The following is an 18543-nucleotide window of genomic DNA, read 5'->3' on the forward strand; positions in this document are numbered from 1 at the left end:
GCAGGACAAGAAGAAATAGAGTTTACCCCGGAGCCGAACATCGCACGTCATACCCGAGACCCTAACGTGCGGATATCTAATGCACGGCTGCAGGAGGATGATTAGTTAGTACGGGGCAACGAGACGACGCCATGGGGGGAGAGGTACGTGCTGACGCCATGAGGGTGGGGGGAGAGATACGTGCCCATGCCACGAGGGTGGGGGGAGAGATAAGTGCCGACGCCACGGGGGTGGGAGGAGAGATACGTGCCGACGCCACGGGGGTGGGAGGAGAGATACGTGCCGACGCCACGGGGGTGGGGGGAGAGATACGTGCCGACGCCAAGAGGGTGGGGGGAGAGATACGTGCCGACGCCAAGAGGGTGGGGGGAGAGATACGTGCCGACGCCAAGAGGGTGGGGGGAGAGATACGTGCTGATGCCAAGAGGGTGGGGGGAGAGATACGTGCTGATGCCAAGAGGGTGGGAGGAAACATACGTGCCGACGCCACGGGGGTGGGGGGAGAGATACGTGCCGATGCCATGAGGGTGGGGGGAGAGATACGTGCCAACGCCACGAGTGTGGGGGGAAACATACGTGCCAATGCCATGGGGGTGGGGGGAGAGATACGTGCGAAGACCTACACACCTGTCATCGTGAGAGCAGATTCGGGAGCCCAGCACGGTCCTTGAGGGGGTGAACGATAGGATTCCCAGCTCTTCCAGCTGCTGGAGGAAGTGCTGCTCTGTAGAAATGTAGAAAAGGAAACACAATGGTCATGTGTTAGTATGGCTGCAATTAAAGGGGCCATCCACGATATATATACTGACAACCTATTGAAGGTAATGGGCTGGGCTGCAGTTCCTGAGAATAGCCACTACACAGTGTATGGCGCTGTTGTGTTCACCATCTACATCCAGGAACTGCAATCGGGTGATTGGTCGAAATGTCAGACCACGGACCCCCCACTACCTTTGTACTGAAGACCACTGGAAGGAAGTAGGGGTGGAGGGGTGCAGAGGGTCTCGCACAGCTTATTCTGCTTTCCTTCCACACATGCACGCTCACTGGAGTGTGTACCGGGTGTACACATCTGGGGCTGTAATGAAGAAAGAGCTCACAGACCTTACACACACATCAGTGACATGTGACGGCGCCCGTTACCTGTAATGTTGGGGTCTCGCTTCGTCCTCCACTGAGGAACAAACACTGTTATATTCCGGTGTCCTTTATTCCAGAAATATTCTACGGCGATCGCGATTCCCCGACAGGAAAAGAACTTATGTAACCCGTGACTGCAAGAAGTAGACCCCATAATCAGAAAGTGTGAGACAATCGCCCCGCTACCACACCCCAAAAGCGCCCCACTGCCACATCCGGCTGCACCCCAAAAGCGCCCCCGCTGCCACATCCGGCTGCACCCCAAGAGCGCCCCACTCCCACATCCGTCAGCACCCTAAGAGCTCCCAGCTTCCACATCAGGCTGCACCCCAAGAGCTCCCCCCCACCCAGCTGCACCCCAAGAGCGCCCCACTGCCACCTCCGGCTGCACCCTAAGAGCGCCCCACTTCCACATCCGGCTGCACCCCAACAGCACCCCGCTTCCACATCCAGCTGCACCCTAAGAGCGCCCTGCTGCCAAATCCGCCACCGCCCTGAGTGTACCCCGCTGCCACATCCCGTGACATCCTGAGAGTGCCCTGCTGCAACATCCTGTGGTGTCCTGAATGCGCCCCACTGCGACATCCGGTGGGACCCCGAGAAAGCATTGCATACATCTGGCAGTGTCCTGAGTGCGGTGTCCTGCGACATCCAGCAGCGCCCCGAGAGAGACCCGCTGCAACATCAGGCGACATCTTACATCTGATACACAATACGGGTATTTCGTGCTAAAAGCTTACCAAGTCGCTTTTGTTATTTTTAAGTTTTGGCTCAGATACTTAAAAAAAATTGGTGTAATAAGTCGCATAAAACACTGATAAATTTTCTGCCCAAATTTAAGACAAAGATATGTCACAATAAAAACAAAATCCTGGGTGCAAATGTAATGATAGATGCCCCCCCAACCACCCAGTTCAAGTTATCACTACAGCCCCGCACAGGAATATAACGAGCGCTGCTCCAGCCCCGCACAGGAATATAACGAGCACTGCTCCAGCCCCGCACAGGAATATAACGAGCGCTGCTCCAGCCCCGCACAGGAATATAACGAGCGCTGCTCCAGCCCCGCACAGGAATATAACGAGCGCTGCTCCAGCCCCGCACAGGAATATATCGAGCGCTGCTCCAGCCCCGCACAGGAATATATCGAGCGCTGCTCCAGCCCCGCACAGGAATATAACGAGCGCTGCTCCAGCCCCGCACAGGAATATATCGAGCGCTGCTCCAGCCCCGCACAGGAATATAACGAGCGCTGCTCCAGCCCCGCACAGGAATATATCGAGCGCTGCTCCAGCCCCGCACAGGAATATAACGAGCGCTGCTCCAGCCCCGCACAGGAATATAACGAGCGCTGCTCCAGCCCCGCACAGGAATATAACGAGCGCTGCTCCAGCCTCGCACAGGAATATAACGAGCGCTGCTCCAGCCTCGCACAGGAATGTAACGAGCGCTGCTCCAGCCTCGCACAGGAATATAACGAGCGCTGCTCCAGCCCCGCACAGGAATATAACAAGTGCTGCTCCTGCATTAATTGCAAAATTAGTCCCAAACGCATTTTTATGTATATTGAAAAAGGTACATAAGTTACCCAGCAAACATTTGCTTACACATGCTAAATTGCATGTTGTGAATATAGAACAAACGACTCAAAAGATCATATATAAATAAGGAGAAAACGGAGTCTGATCTAGTATAACAAAGTATGAAACAAGCTTTATTATCAATAGTACATCACATATAAAAGATAAAAACCAAAGAGCACAAAGCAGAAAATAGCACATATACCAGTGTATATAACTAGAGGTAATTCCACAGATAAATCCAAGCTAGGTGCTAGCACAGCATAAATACAGCAAAAGGATGTTTTATAGCATATATACATATGTGTGGTGTATCACTTCTATGCTGCCAAAACGGATATATAGAGCTAATACTGGATAACTGACTGTCAGCCAAAAAAGAAGAGTATATTTCCTAGTAATGATTAGCTTAGCAGCAGCAGTAGCTGCCCCAATAGTGTTACACAATACCCATGTATAGAGAATCAGTCACCATCGCATGATACCGCATAATATAACATCCCTTGGTAGCATAAAATAGTGACATAATAGAACACACTATGCCAAAGAAGTAAAAAGTAAGTTACCCATCATAGCTGCAGATAGCTGTGCTGGCACTAGCTCCCCAACGCACGTTTCGGTGTTTTAGTTCCTTCCTCAGGGGGCGTGGCTAAGCTAACAACTAATTCCGCCCTATATACCAAACATCAGAGGTCATGTGATCGCAGCAGAGCCAGTCACAATAACTCTGCCGCGCACGTGCAGAGCCGACCCACACATTCCCCGTCTGCACAGATGGATCTCCCCACCTACACACAGTCACGTGGGGCGGCCGGCGCCTGGCCGTCACCACGCAACCGCAGCAAGCAGAGAGGAACACAGCTGAGCAGACGGAAAAAGCGCAGGGCAGCAGAGCGCACGCGCAGACAGAGGTGACTCAAAAATATAAATATATAGTGGCTCCTATAAAGTTACGCTAGACAAATACACATATGCAGCACAAATATTATTAAGAGACAGATTAGAAATATATCCATCATATAGACATAGGAGACCGATCGCACATAATAAAAGTATGACCATAGTAAATAGTCTGTGAATATTATAGCACCATTTACATATTTAAAGATAGTCCAAAATTAATTCCAGGATCAATTTCCAAAACATATCACACTAACATCGCGTGAAATGCATAAGCATGCCATGGGTCCAAAAGGTGAAGATGATCATGAGATAAAATCTTCATTTTTTCAGTGAAATTTGCTCCCTGCATATAAATACATTGTAAACAATGTTATTGACTGTAGTTGGTTCACTTATATCATAGATATCTCGAAATTCACAGATATTCATATCTGCTCCAGATAAGAGATGCTGCATAGGACAAAGGCACTATAAAGGCAGAAAAGAAACTCAATTAATAAAAACACTTAAAAACCAAATTAAAAACATCAAGTGGCAGGAAAATCAGCAAAGAGAGACACAGAAAGGCAAAATATAAATCCCAGTACAGAACCAGCTCAGAGAAAGGAAGCGAATCCCTGGGATTCATTTAATCCGTGGGGGGACATTGTGCCCAAAGTAGTGATCCATTTACATTCCTTTTGGGCTAACATGCGTTTAATGTCCCCACCACGTATCCCACTCTGAATATGCTGGATACCTCTGACAATAAACGATTTTGGGTTGCTATGGTGGAATTGTTTATAGTGTTTAGGTATTGTCTTCAGCAAAGTCAGGTCAGTAACGTTGGCTGATGCAAGAATGTCTCGTACATGCTCTCGGGTACGAATTTGTAATTGGCGTGATGTTAATCCGATATAGATTTTATTACAACCACATGTGGCATAATAAATCACCTGTGTGGTGGCACAGGTAATATGTTGGTTAATTGAAAAATTACGTGTACCATCAGCTGTAGCAAAGGTGGTTGTTCTCAGGATATTTTTACAGGACAGGCAGCCGCCACAGGGAAAACAACCCCACGGAGGTCCACCTGTATTGAAAAAGTTTTTCTTGGTTGGAACATAATGGCTTTGCACCAGAATATCTCTCAAATTCTGGCTTCTCCTTGCTGTCATTAAGGGATTCTTGGGCAAGAAACCCGAGATGACAGGATCAGATTGTAGGACACTCCAATGTCTATTAAGACATAAGTAGAAAATACTTGGCACTCTGGAGAGTTTTTTGCAAATTTAAGAAATACATTTTTATTCGGTGCATCCAGCTCAATATTTAAACGTTTTCGGTCTATACAATCAGACCTTCATCAGAAATAGTTGTGAAAACTGAAAAGTATATATACAAAAAAGAAAGAAACATTTTTTAGACAACATTCATGATGCACAGCGTATATATAAATACATGTATAAATACAGCTCATTACGTTTTACCACAACATACTGTCAAAAAAAACATGATAAGTGACAAACAGCAACTGTGGCGGTCTGAGCGAATCCGGCCTGGAGAGATGTGAGACGTAGGTCTTATACTGAAGATGCTAGAGCTAGAAAGCGTGATAAGGACACATATATGCACAGAGAGGTGAGTAAGTACAGTCTATTACCATGCGAGACTGGGGCATTTAGCAGATGGATATATTGCTCCACAAGGATACAGGTTATAGAGTGGCCCCAGACTAACGGGGATGTGCAGGTACAGTGCACAGTGAGCTGCCTAAAATAAAGAGAAACAGAAACATGAATACATGAGATACTCGGCGTGATGCTAGGTGATGGGCCAAGGAGCCCCATGAGCTATGTCATAATGCCAGTGAAGTCTATGGTGTGACCACTCAGTATCCAGGTCCCCGGTTACTGGTTGTGAGACATGCAGCTGTACCGAAGAAAAGCAGTTATATGGACAAAAATAAGGTTCTTAGGGACTAAAATATAGGTACCTGGAGACCACAGTATGTGTGTGTGGATATACACACAACGGTCAGAAGACAGCAGGGGAACAGGAGCGCTGGGCGTCTAAAGAGACACAGCATGACAGCAGGGATGTACATGAAAACTACAGAGCTAAGGCTCACATGTCCAGTCTAGCAAAAAACGCCATGTTACATAATGCGATACCTTACTGCAGGTGGCGATAAGTGAACAACGCGCTGAGGGAGGCGAGAGACTGGCAGGGACAGAAGCGCTGTGGAAACAATAGAGCAATGGTAGTAAATTACCACATGGAGGAGGGGTAGAGAAGATCGTGGTGCCAAGCGAACCGCTGCTATACCTGAGACCGCCAGTGTTGAGGGCGCCGTGCCACGAGGATAGACGCGCTCCAGGGCTGCTGAAGGAGGATGGCACTTCCGGGTTTAAGTGCTCACCGCAGCCAGTCAGCTGACCCAGCGCGTCATGGGGCCACGTGACCGGAGGGGGCTGCGCCTGCGCAGAAACCAGGCTGGAGGAACGGTCAGGCCTGATGCTGGGAGAGCTAGCGCCTGCGCAGTAAATGGAAGGGGCATAGGAGCTGCTAGTCTGGGAATGTATATGGGGGTGCTGAAAGGGGAAAATCCCTGGGCAACGCACCCAGTAGCGGTGGAACAACCCCAAATATAGTTTCCTGTGAGATGGTCACACCAGCATGATAGAGAATTAGTTAACGCTCTATATGATGAATGGCAAAAAGGAGTGCATACTATACCCAGTGAAGTGCACGGTGCAGGGAGTGCAATTTAACGATTCTGTGAAGAGAAAAATGAATAAATAAAGATGAAACAATACAGTTAAAAAATGACACTATATAACAATAAGGCTACAACAGCTTGCTAATGTCACCTCTGTTACTACTTACACATATAAACACTGTTACAGAAAAGCTGAGACGTCGTAGTCCCTATTTAACCCTTTTGGCTCAAGAGTCTGTAGTGTATGAATCCAGTATGCTTCTCTCCTGAGAAGCATGTTGGTACGGTTTTGGCCTCTCCTAGGGATGTCTACCTGTTCTAGGGCCTGGAACCGGAGTTGAGAGATGTTATGGTTTCTTTCAGAAAAATGGTGTGGAAGGGGAAGGTGTGTTTTATTGCATCGAATCGTGGACTTATGTTGGGCCACTCGATCTCTCACCATCTGTGTGGTCTCCCCTACGTATGCCAGACCGCACGGGCACTTGATGACATAGACCACGTGTGTGGACTCACAGGTAAAAAAGCCTTTTATGGGGATGGCCTTGCCCGTCTGGGGGTGGGAGACTGAAGGGCCCTTCTGGACGTTGCTACACTGCAGGCAATTTAAGCACGGGAATGTGCCTTGTCTCTGGGTCTGTAGAAAGGTCTGTTTCGGGACAGTGGTACTAGAGCCAATGTCTGCACTGACCAGCCTGTCCTTGAGATTCCTGGCTCGCTTAAAACAAGACATGAACGGTGATTTAAACTCTGGAATGTGGGGGTAACTTCTAGTCAGAATACCCCAATGCCTCCTAATGGTGGACTGTATAAGACCCGAGAATGGATGGAATGTGGAAACGAAGGGGATTCTCTTGCGGTTATCTTTGGGCTTGCTCACGGATATGTTCCGTTTAGCCTCAGTTAGGATCCCCCGAGGGTATCCCCTAGCCGTGAACTTCTGTTCCATCTCAAGGAGTCTGGTTTGTTTAATACTGTCATCCGAGACAATTCTATCAACTCTATGGAATTGAGATTTGGGAATGGAATTTTTGATAGAGGGTGGATGGCAGCTGGTGAAGTGTAGGAGGCCATTGCGGTCCGTTGGTTTAGTATACAGATCGATAGACAAGTGGCCCCCCCTATCTTTATAGATCACGGTATCCAGGAAATTAATCCTGGACATATCATATTGCATGGAGAAGCCAAGCTCGGGCCAAATGTTGTTGATATGATGATCAAATGTTATCAGTGACTCAAGGGGCCCATCCCAGATGCAAAAAATATCATCTATGTACCTACGCCAGGTTTTGCAGTGGGCTGTGAACAGGGGGTGATTGAACACGAAATCGCTCTCAAAGGCCGCCATGTACGCTATAGCGTACGGGGGCGCTACATTCGCGCCCATTGCTGTACCTTGTAGCTGGGCATAGAAAACGTCCTGAAACATGAAGTAGTTCTCCTTGAGAACCAAACCCAGGAGATCGGCACAAAAATGTCGGATTTTAATGTCAATCCTATTTTCGATCAGTAATCTGTCAGCAGCTGCTAGACCTTTTTCATGGATGATGGACGTATACAAGCTATTGACATCCCACGTGATAAGGAAAGAAGAGGGAGATATGGGACCCAGAGATTTGATGACTAGAATAAACTCATTGGTGTCCAGAAGGAAAGACCGGGTGGTTTTTACAAGTGGTGTAAGAATTTTTTCCAGTACCATTGATAGTGGTGATAAGACTGAGTCTGTAAGGGAGACAATGGGCCGGCCAGGAGGTTTGGTTAATTTTTTATGTATCTTGGGAAGCACATAAAATAAGGGGGTGATGGGTTCCTTTTTGATGAGAAAATCCCTCATCTTACTGTCAATTGTGCCTTCTTGGAAATGGAACTCAACAATGGGTGCAATTTTCTGTACTAGTTGGCTCACTGGATTATGTGGTAATATTTTATAGACCCTAGTATCCCCCAACTGTCTAAATACCTCGTCCAGGTAGTCAGTCCTGTCCATCACTACCGTCGCCCCACCCTTGTCTGCTGGTTTAATGATTAACAATTTATCGGACGAGAGTTGCTCCAGTGAAAGTCTTTCTGAAGCTGAGAGATTCGTCTGGAACCGGAAGCTCCCTTGGTCCATTTGCCGAATAAGGGTGTGAATATCTCTCTCAACAAGGGAAACAAAAGTTTCCACTGGGGGATTGGACCGTGGTGGCATATAGAGGCTATGGTTCCGAAGCCCCAGGTTGTGGAGTTCCAGAATAGATTTGTCCTGTCTGACGGGATTCGACACTGGAGGTTGGGCTGAGAAATGGACGCGCAAGCGGAGGTTCCGATAGAACCGTTGCAGGTCCATGCTGAGTTCGAAAGAATTAAATTTATACATGGGGCAGAAGGACAAACCCTTCTGGAGGACGGCCAATTGGTGTATGTCCAAGCTTTTTGACGAGATGTTCACTACCAGGGGGAGGTCCTTACCTGTGAGCGTGTCGCCACCTGGTTTCTGGGTTCCCCGATTGCATTGGCCCCCCCGCCTCATCTTCCTCTTTGGCGGCCGCGATTGTTCCCTAAAAAAGAAGCAGAGTTTGAAGCCCCGGGCCTGCTGTCGGTGGAACCAGAAGAGCTTATCGAGCTGTGCCGTCTGGTGAAATGCCGAGTATCCCGCCATTGATAGACGCGGTTCTGTAGGTAGTCCTCGGTATCTCGTAGAAACTTTGATCTCTTTCTTTTTTCTACTTCCAATCTGTGTAGCCGTAGTTGTTCCTGATTCTTCGTCTTGAGCTCCTGGAACTCCTCCCGGGGCATGGTACTGGTTAATTGGGTTTCGATGGCATTTATTTGGGTATTCACCGTGTCCAGGTTTTGTTGAAGATAAGAAAGAGTTAAGGTCATGAGGTCTGCTGAGCATTTGTTCAGGATATGTTCAAACTTTTCACAGTACTCTTTATCCTCCCTGAAGAAGGTTGGTTGTAGAGGGACCCGTAGGCCTCGTGGGATCCTCTGGACCCGAAGGTACTCAGCTATCGTAACAATGTGTAGCTCTAGATTAACCGCTCTTCTGGACTCACGTTCCAAGTCGCGGTTCTTGATTTCTTTAGTTGGGATTTGGAGGAAGTCGCTAGGTGCGGTTACTTTAGAAAGAATTTCCACCGCTTCTACTGCGTTGAAGGAGAAGGTTTCAGACATTGTCCAAGGTGCTCGTGTAAGGATACAACATGTAGAGATATGAACCACGGCACTCAGGGCTTCTTGGAGGTGCCCAAGTTAGGTATCCAACCCGTCAAACATAAGTAGAAAATACTTGGCACTCTGGAGAGTTTTTTGCAAATTTAAGAAATAAATTTTTATTCGGTGCATCCAGCTCAATATTTAAACGTTTTCGGTCTATACAATCAGACCTTCATCAGAAATAGTTGTGAAAACTGAAAAGTATATATACAAAAAAGAAAGAAACATTTTTTAGACAACATTCATGATGCACAGCGTATATATAAATACATGTATAAATACAGCTCATTACGTTTTACCACAACATACTGTCAAAAAAACATGATAAGTGACAAACATTAAGACATTCTCGCATTTGAGACCATTGGGCATTAAAGGTAGAAATAAATCTTATTGGCTGTTGATCACTTTTAGCCTTTTTCTGACAATGTAGCAATGCAGCCCGACTACTCTTCTTTGCCCTAACAAAACCTTGCTTGATACATCTATTGCTGTATCCACGCATTCTAAAGCGGTCACCAAGATCATTGGCCTGTTTGCGGAAGGTCTCCTCAGAGGAGCATATCCGTCTGATCCTTAGAAATTGGCCAACTGGGATGGCCCTAATGGTGGCATTCGGGTGGCTAGAGCTAGCATGCAGCAATGCATTGACCGAGGTGGGCTTCCGATATACGTCTGTCTGCAACTGCAGATGTCCATCTACCAAGATTTTAATATCTAGGAAGTCCACCTCGGTCCTACTATACTTATATGTTAGTTTGATATTAAATGGGTTGGTATTGAGATCATCCATAAAACAATGCAATTGCTGCTCACTACCCTGCCAAATAATAAATACCCTAAGAGCGCCCTGCTGCCAAATCCGCCACCGCCCTGAGTGTACCCCGCTGCCACATCCCGTGACATCCTGAGAGTGCCCTGCTGCAACATCCTGTGGTGTCCTGAATGCGCCCCACTGCGACATCCGGTGGGACCCCGAGAAAGCATCGCATACATCTGGCAGTGTCCTGAGTGCGGTGTCCTGCGACATCCAGCAGCGCCCCGAGAGAGACCCGCTGCAACATCAGGCGACATCTTACATCTGATACACAATACGGGTATTTCGTGCTAAAAGCTTACCAAGTTGCTTTTGTTATTTTTAAGTTTTGGCGCAGATACTTAAAAAAAATTGGTGTAATAAGTCGCATAAAACACTGATAAATTTTCTGCCCAAATTTAAGACAAAGATATGTCACAATAAAAACAAAATCCTGGGTGCAAATGTAATGATAGATGCCCCCCCAACCACCCAGTTCAAGTTATCACTACAGCCCCGCACAGGAATACAACGAGCGCTGCTCCAGCCCCGCACAGGAATATAACGAGCGCTGCTCCAGCCCCGCACAGGAATATAACGAGCGCTGCTCCAGCCCCGCACAGGAATATAACGAGCGCTGCTCCAGCCCCGCACAGGAATATAACGAGCGCTGCTCCAGCCCCGCACAGGAATATAACGAGCGCTGCTCCAGCCCCGCACAGGAATATAACGAGCGCTGCTCCAGCCCCGCACAGGAATATATCGAGCGCTGCTCCAGACCCGCACAGGAATATAACGAGCGCTGCTCCAGCCCCGCACAGGAATATATCGAGCGCTGCTCCAGCCCCGCACAGGAATATAACGAGCGCTGCTCCAGCCCCGCACAGGAATATAACGAGCGCTGCTCCAGCCCCGCACAGGAATATAACGAGCGCTGCTCCAGCCTCGCACAGGAATGTAACGAGCGCTGCTCCAGCCTCGCACAGGAATATAACGAGCGCTGCTCCAGCCCCGCACAGGAATATAACAAGTGCTGCTCCTGCATTGCACAGTAATATAACGAGCGCTGCTCCTGCATTGCACAGTAATATAATGAGTACTGCTCCTGCATTGCACAATAATATAACGAACGCTGCTCCTGCACAGTAATATAATGAGCGCTGCTCCTGACATGCACTGTAATTCACCCACCAGTCTGGTAACAAGCACTGACCTGATAGCGACGTTGCTCCCATCGATGATTATGTGTTTCAGGTCCACTCTCCCCGGCTCATTTTTTAGCTCCAGCCTATAGGGGGTCTTGATGGAGTTGAGGTATATCTGCACCCCGGTCACCGGCGGGTTGTACTTCTCTGGTCTCACAGATGCCGAGGGCTTCACGTCACTCTGCACAGGTTTCAGTGGATGGGTAGAATTGAAGCATTTTATGGGAATCTGTTTTGTTACCTGCGGCCATGGGAGGACGTTGGAAGGTCCCGGTGTGTCTGGGATTACGATGATATTATTCTTTGGAGGGCTGGAGGCACCTCTTGCAACAAAAGTAAAATTCTTTGGTAAACTACCTTCCGTTCCGGATACTTGAGTCTGAAGTCTTTGAGTAGCTGTTTGGCTGTTCTTCATGACGTTCCCCAAGTCCTCATTGCCGGCTGTGCGTGTCCTGACCGGATCCTCCATCACCTCCTGCCTCAGCTTAGATGCATTACCGTCTTTAGCATTTTGCCGTCTCTCAATATTTGCCGTCGGCACCTTGTTGCTTTCTTTTTTTATCTCATCAAGAAGTTTTAAGAGCTCCTCGGACTGCCCCAGCTCACGGATAACCTTCTCAACCACCTCCTTGGAATATCCCATGTTCTTGAAAAAGTTTACAAGGATCTTGTACTCGGATTCGGAGCTTATGGGATCGTCTTCGTCCATGTCGATCAACGAGTCTTCGCTAGAGTCAGCCATCAGATCTATGATGGGCAAGTTGGTAGTGGCGGCGCTGGCACTTGAGACGGGACCGTCTTTCTGGATGCAGTCTAAGGAGAACGGCTTCTTCAGACATCGATCTTCAGTCTCGGAGCATCGCCTCTTTGTGGACAATCTGTCCTGTTGGGTGAGCGACATGAGTGCGGGATGAGCTGCTGTCTCGGGTACACTGGAAAACACAGAATCCAGCTGGCTGGTCAACTCCGTTACGGGGGCCCGAGGTTTTTTTCTAGATGTTTCTGCGCACGGACTACTACGTGTCTTAGCATTGGTAATAACTGCGGCAATCTCCTGATCGGCGTCACAAGATTGATCCTCCAACGTGAGGTTCAGCAGCTCCTCCTTTAAGGCGCTGGGCAGTGACAATAAGTCCATGGTGTACTTATCTACATTGGCCTCCACAAAACATTTAAACCTCTTTTTCACTTCCAGTTCTCGGCTTTGGGGTAAACTTTCATTATTTTTAAAAAGTCTTACAAACTGCTGGATGTGACTCTGGGCCATAACCACGGGCTCTGTTCCTCCTTTAATACCGAGGAGTTCGATCTCCAACATGGTGATGTGGGCGCAAGTGTCCATAATCAGATGGTTCAGGAACAAACTCTGGGCCCCAGCAAATATACAATGCATCTCCTTGGGGTAGCTTTCCTTCCTCTCCATCTCAGGTTCACAAAGGCCTTCAATATATTCCTGCAAAAATAAAGAAAAAAGAAGAGTAAGATCCTCAGGTAAAGGCAGTGGTGCGGTGAGGGGGAGGTATAAAATCTCACCTCTCTATACCCCACAAGGTCAAAACGATCCGAGACGAAAGGAGCAGCTTCAATTAGCAATGAATGGCGGCCAGCACCTATGCAGAGCACAACAGTAGAAATGGCTGTCACCGGCTGCTGCGCTCTACATAGATGCAATTATAATATTGGTGAGAAATAAGTTATAAAAATCAGTTTGAAGAATAAAAAAGGATGAATGAATAAGGCGAGCATCGGCGGGACTCTCCGTCATTTCTCAGTATATCATGGAGCACGGTGTGGAGTTTCCCTGCGCTGTGACCCGACTCCACACACTTCCCTCTGTCCGACCGCAGAAATCCACAACAACTTCCTGTATAGCAGAAACTTCCTCATAGCCCTCACTGGGATTTCCACACGTTATCAGGCACATTTCATATCTTGGCTCACACGACGTCCCGGTTAATGACTAATTCATCATTTGTTTATAGCCTTTACAGGAATCAGCACCAGGGAAGGACAAAGGGAAGAAGGCATCTTATTACCCAACCCTCAGGGTATTTTATAAATCAATGGGACCACACAGAGTCCGGCACTGATTTACAGTATTATCACTAATGTGTGTAGTGCGTTATACTCTGAGCATGACCCGAAGGCCACATTATCCCATCACTACAGAAACAGCAGACCAAAACCAAATCAGTAGGGTCCCAGCTCATGTACGTGATTGTCACCATACATCCCGAGAAGTGGTAAGCCACAGCTGTTCCCTCTCCACGCACACGCAGGCTCATCATACACATCTTCAGTAAGGCCAGTGTCACAATTGCGAGTGTGATGCGAGAAACTCGCGCCAAGTCTCTCGCATCAATACCCGGAACTGCCACCGGCACTCGGGACCGAAGCGTGCGGTTGCATGTATTTCTATACAGCCGCACACGCCGGTCCTGAGTGCGTCGACAGTGCCGTGTATTGATGTGCGAGTTTCTCGCATCACACTCACAAGTGTGACCCCGGCCTAAGGAATGCGGCATAAACCACTGCTATATGCATCTTCCCACCTCCCCAGAACCTTCTCAGCCTGCCACCTCCTCCCCAGACCCCTCTCAGTCTGCCACCTCCTCCCCAGACCCCTCTCAGTCTGCCACCTCCTCCCCAGACCCCTCTCAGTCTGCCACCTCCTCCCCAGACCCCTCTCAGTCTGCCACCTCCTCCCCAGACCCCTCTCAGTCTGCCACCTCCTCCCCAGACCCCTCTCAGTCTGCCACCTCCTCCCCAGACCCCTCTCAGTCTGCCACCTCCTCCCCAGACCCCTCTCAGTCTGCCACCTCCTCCCCAGTCACCTCTAAGGGTACCGTTACACAAAACGATTTACCAACGATCACGACCAGCGATACGACCTGGCCGTGATCATTGGTAAGTCGTTGTGTGGTCGCTGGGGAGCTGTCACACAGACAGCTCTCCAGCGACCAACAGTGCTGAGGTCCCCGGGTAACCAGGGTAAACATCGGGTTACTAAGCGCAGGGTCGCGCTTAGTAACCCGATGTTTACCCTGGTTACCATCGTAAATGTAAAAAAAAACAAATAGTACATACTCACATTCCGGTGTCCGTCAGGTCCCTCGCCGTCTGCTTCCCGCACTGACTGACTGCCGGCCGTAATTCTGTAATGCTGTAGTTAAGCCTCCAATGTATCCTAAAAGATGAGAAAAAGAGGTTATATTATACTCATGCGGGCGGTCTGATCCAAGTCGCGGTCCGGTCCTGGGCCTCCCATCTTGATAGGATGACTTCCTCTTCTTGTCTTCACACTGCGGTGCGCAGGCGCCGGGAAAGGTCAGAGAGGCCTGGGGCCTGCACACTGCAGTACTTTGTGCTGGAGCCGCAGCGTGAAGACACGAAGAGGACAACATCCGATGAAGATAGGAGGCGCCAGACCGGCCCGCGATGCCCATCGGACAGGACTGGGACTGTCCCTGGGTGAGTATAATATAACCTCTTTTTCTAATTTTTAAGGATACATCGAGGGCTTATCTACAGCATTACAGCATGCATTACAGAATGCTGGAGATAAGCCCCTGATGCTGGTGGGCTTAGCTCGCCCTCGATTTTGGGGGTGACAGGTTGCCTTTAAGCACCACAATACAATTTTTGCAGCTAAAGCACAGGGGACTTTGGTACAAAATGTGTTTTTCTTTTTTGTAATTAATCTGTCTTTAATGTTTAATTCATTGTTTTAATTTCTAAAACTCTTTATTACTGATTTGTATGTATGCATACTTATATATTTCTCTTTTTTTTTTATTTCTAACTATTTGACTTGTAATAAACTTGTTTGACAGCTATGAATTGAAATTTCATTTCCTTGCGGATTTACATTCTATGGGGAAGAGACAAAAGGTCGGGGGTGCAGCAGCTCGGGTGGTGGTGAGGCGGCAGAATGGTTATTGCAGGCTGTAGGCTTTCCTGAAGAGATGGGTTTTCAGGTTCCGTCTGAAGGATCCAAGGGTGGTGGATAATTGGACGTGTTGAGGCGTGGAATTCGAGAGATGGGTGATATTGGGGAGAAATCTTGGAGGCGGTTGTGTGAGGAATGAATAAGTGTGGAGGAGAGTAGGAGGTCTTGGGAGGATCGAAGATTACGTGAGGGAAGATATTGGGAGATTAGTTCAGAGATATAAAGAGGGGACAGGTTGTGGATGGCTTTGTAGATCAGTGTTAGTAGTTTGAACTGGATTCGTTGTGGAATTGGGAGTCAGTGGAGAAATTTGCAGAGGGGAGAAACGGGAGTAGAGAGGTGGATTAGCCGGGCAACAGAGTTAAGGACAGACTGGAGTGGTGCAAGAGAGTTAGCGGGGAGGCCGCAGAGGAGGATGTTGCAGTAGTCGAGGTGAGAGATAAGGGCATGCTCAAGCATTTTAGTAGATTGAGGGCAGAGGAAGGGACGGGTTCTGGCAATATGTTTGAGTTGGAGGCGACAGGAGGTGGCAAGAGTTTGGACGTGCGGTTTGATGGACAGGGCAGAGTCGAGAGTTACCGTGAGGTAGCGGATTTCAGGTGTGGGAGAGAACGTGATTCTGCTTACCATAATAGATAGATCAGGTAGGGGAGATTGGCATTGTCTACATTGAGTTTTAGGAAGCGAGAGGTGAAGGAGGATATGGCTGATAGACACTTCGGGATTCTGGACACCGGAGAGGTGACATCTGGGCCAGAGAGGTAGATCTGAGTGTCATCAGCATACAGGTGATACTGGAAGCCATGGGACTTTGAGTTATCCTAGGCCAAGGGTATAGATGGAAAAAATTAGGGTCCCCAGGACAGAGCCTTGAGGGACTCCAACAGAGAGAGGGCGGAATGAGCCAATACCGTCTGCTGTGCCTGCCCAACGACCGCAGAGTTGCCCAGATCATACCCCTACTGATTACTGGGAGGCCACCCTGCTGCAAAGACAAAGTACCATTATTACTTCCGTCACTGGAGCGGGATGGCAAAATGTGTGAATACAAGCACATGCTGGTAGGGGCACTACTGACGGCATTCCCACCTGACAGAAGAAACACAAGGCAGAGGAGGAGGAAGTCGCCAACGCAGCTGGGGCACCACCTCAGAAGGGAGCGTTAACATGGCTAAAATGTGAAAAAAATTCATCAGCATGACACATCATCCAGCACCACCATCTGATACGGTCTATACAACCAGGTGCCAGCGTTATAACAATATGGTGGAAGAGTACATGTCTAAGTTGGGTCTGCCCATTTAACTTCTTGGTTTCCAAACTGGACACATGGCCTAGGCTTGTACTTTTTGACTTGGAAGTGCCGGCATGCCCCGTGGCAAGTGTAATGTTGGAACACGTGTTTATCACAGCAGGGGATATCACACATAGGCGCATCCACCTGTCCAAAGCCAACATGGGCACTCTCGCATTCATTAAAAGAAACCAGGAGTGGAGTCCACAGGACTTGTCTGTACCTCTGGCAAACCAGACAAATGTACCATCTGCACCTAGACATTGTTATATTTTATTTGCCATTTGTTTTATTTTGGGGCCTTACCAAAAAGGAAGAGAAATAAAATCCACAAAAATAATGTTGGATACCATCAGACCTGCCTCTTCCACCTACACTGCAATGTCCACCTCCTGCTAGTCCACCTACACCACCTCCTCCTCCACTAGGACATCCGACTACTGTATCTACATTGTTCTTTTTTTATTTTATATTATGTTCTTCTAAGTGCTGTCCCTAAAAAAAAAAAAACTTGGATACCTCATCCCCTGCCTCTTCCACCTTCATCGCCACATTCGCCTCAAGCTCCTCCACCTACTACACCTCCTACATTTGGACCTATGCCTCTTTTTTCAAGATTATTATTATTACTTTTTATTCTCTGTTGTTCCATTTTTCACCTTTACCGCTTACTACCCCCATTTTACATCACGAAAGTTCGAGACCACATTGGCTGTGAGCTGGTCTCATTATGCTGGGAAGGGCCCAATAAACATTTACCTTTTCAGCCTATTAATCAGTGAACAGCTCTCTGTTTTTTCTTAGCTAGTTATTAAAAAATGGGTGGACTCACCCAAAAAATTAATTGGGCCCCCTCCATTTTTAATAACCAGCTAAGGCAAAACAGACCGCTAAGGGCTGATGTTAAATAGCTGTGAAGGTCCATGGATATTGGCCCCTACCAACACTAATAAGACTAGTCCTCAGCTGCACGAGAAATGGAGCATCCTGATTGCTTTTGTGCAGTGGCAATTGGGGTAATATATACAGCTCTGGACAAAATTAAGAACCCACCACATCAAAACCCTGTCATGGGCAGCCCATTCTCCAGACCTGAACCCAATTGGAAAACTTGGAATGTAATCAAGAGGATGATGGATAGTCACAAGCCATCAAACAAAGAAGAACTGCTTACATTTTTGTGCCAGAAGCAGTGTGAAACACTTCTGGAAAGCATCCCAAGATGCATGTAAGCTGTGATTAAAAATTATGGTTATTACACAAAATATTAATTTCTGAATAGTGATGGGCGAGCACTAAAATGCTCGGGTGCTCGTTGCTCGGGTCGGGCAAATTGGAATTCTCAGGTACTCGGCCAGAACAGCGAACCCAATATAAGTCTACGTGAGACCAGAGTATTTTTACTGCGATCCCCCCGGGGGTCCTTTTAATTTCTAAAAACATCTGAAAATGATGGAAACACTGCTCAAAAGACACAGGAACATCATGGGGATAAGCCCTAGAAGCATTCCTGACTCCTAGTTCCCAGCCTTAGGCCGGTTTCACACTTGCGTTGGTAGCAGCTGCGGACTTCCTCCGTGAAGCTCCGCCGCTAGCTCCGCCTATTTCTGCATGCGGCCGGCATGCAGCCTGTATACCTACAGGTCCTTCTCAAAAAATTAGCATATAGTGTTAAATTTCATTATTTACCATAATGTAATGATTACAATTAAACTTTCATATATTATAGATTCATTATCCACCAACTGAAATTTGTCAGGTCTTTTATTGTTTT

General features: G+C 47.8%; 1 protein-coding gene across 1 annotated transcript in view; it reads right to left on the bottom strand.

Annotated features, from left to right (window-relative positions):
• LOC143785118 (NEDD4-binding protein 1-like) overlaps positions 1-18543 on the bottom strand; it is a 65544-nt gene that overhangs the window by 2148 nt on the left and 44853 nt on the right. Inside the window, exons 2-5 of the mRNA XM_077273794.1 lie at positions 13060-13136; positions 11535-12979; positions 1144-1274; positions 628-724 (exon numbers count right to left, since the gene is read on the bottom strand). Of these exons, the coding sequence (XP_077129909.1) occupies positions 628-724; positions 1144-1274; positions 11535-12979; positions 13060-13136 (1750 nt within the window). The remainder of the gene's footprint in view (positions 1-627; positions 725-1143; positions 1275-11534; positions 12980-13059; positions 13137-18543) is intronic.

The sequence above is a fragment of the Ranitomeya variabilis genome, chromosome 7, assembly GCF_051348905.1.
Source record: "Ranitomeya variabilis isolate aRanVar5 chromosome 7, aRanVar5.hap1, whole genome shotgun sequence".
NCBI lineage: Eukaryota > Metazoa > Chordata > Amphibia > Anura > Dendrobatidae > Ranitomeya > Ranitomeya variabilis.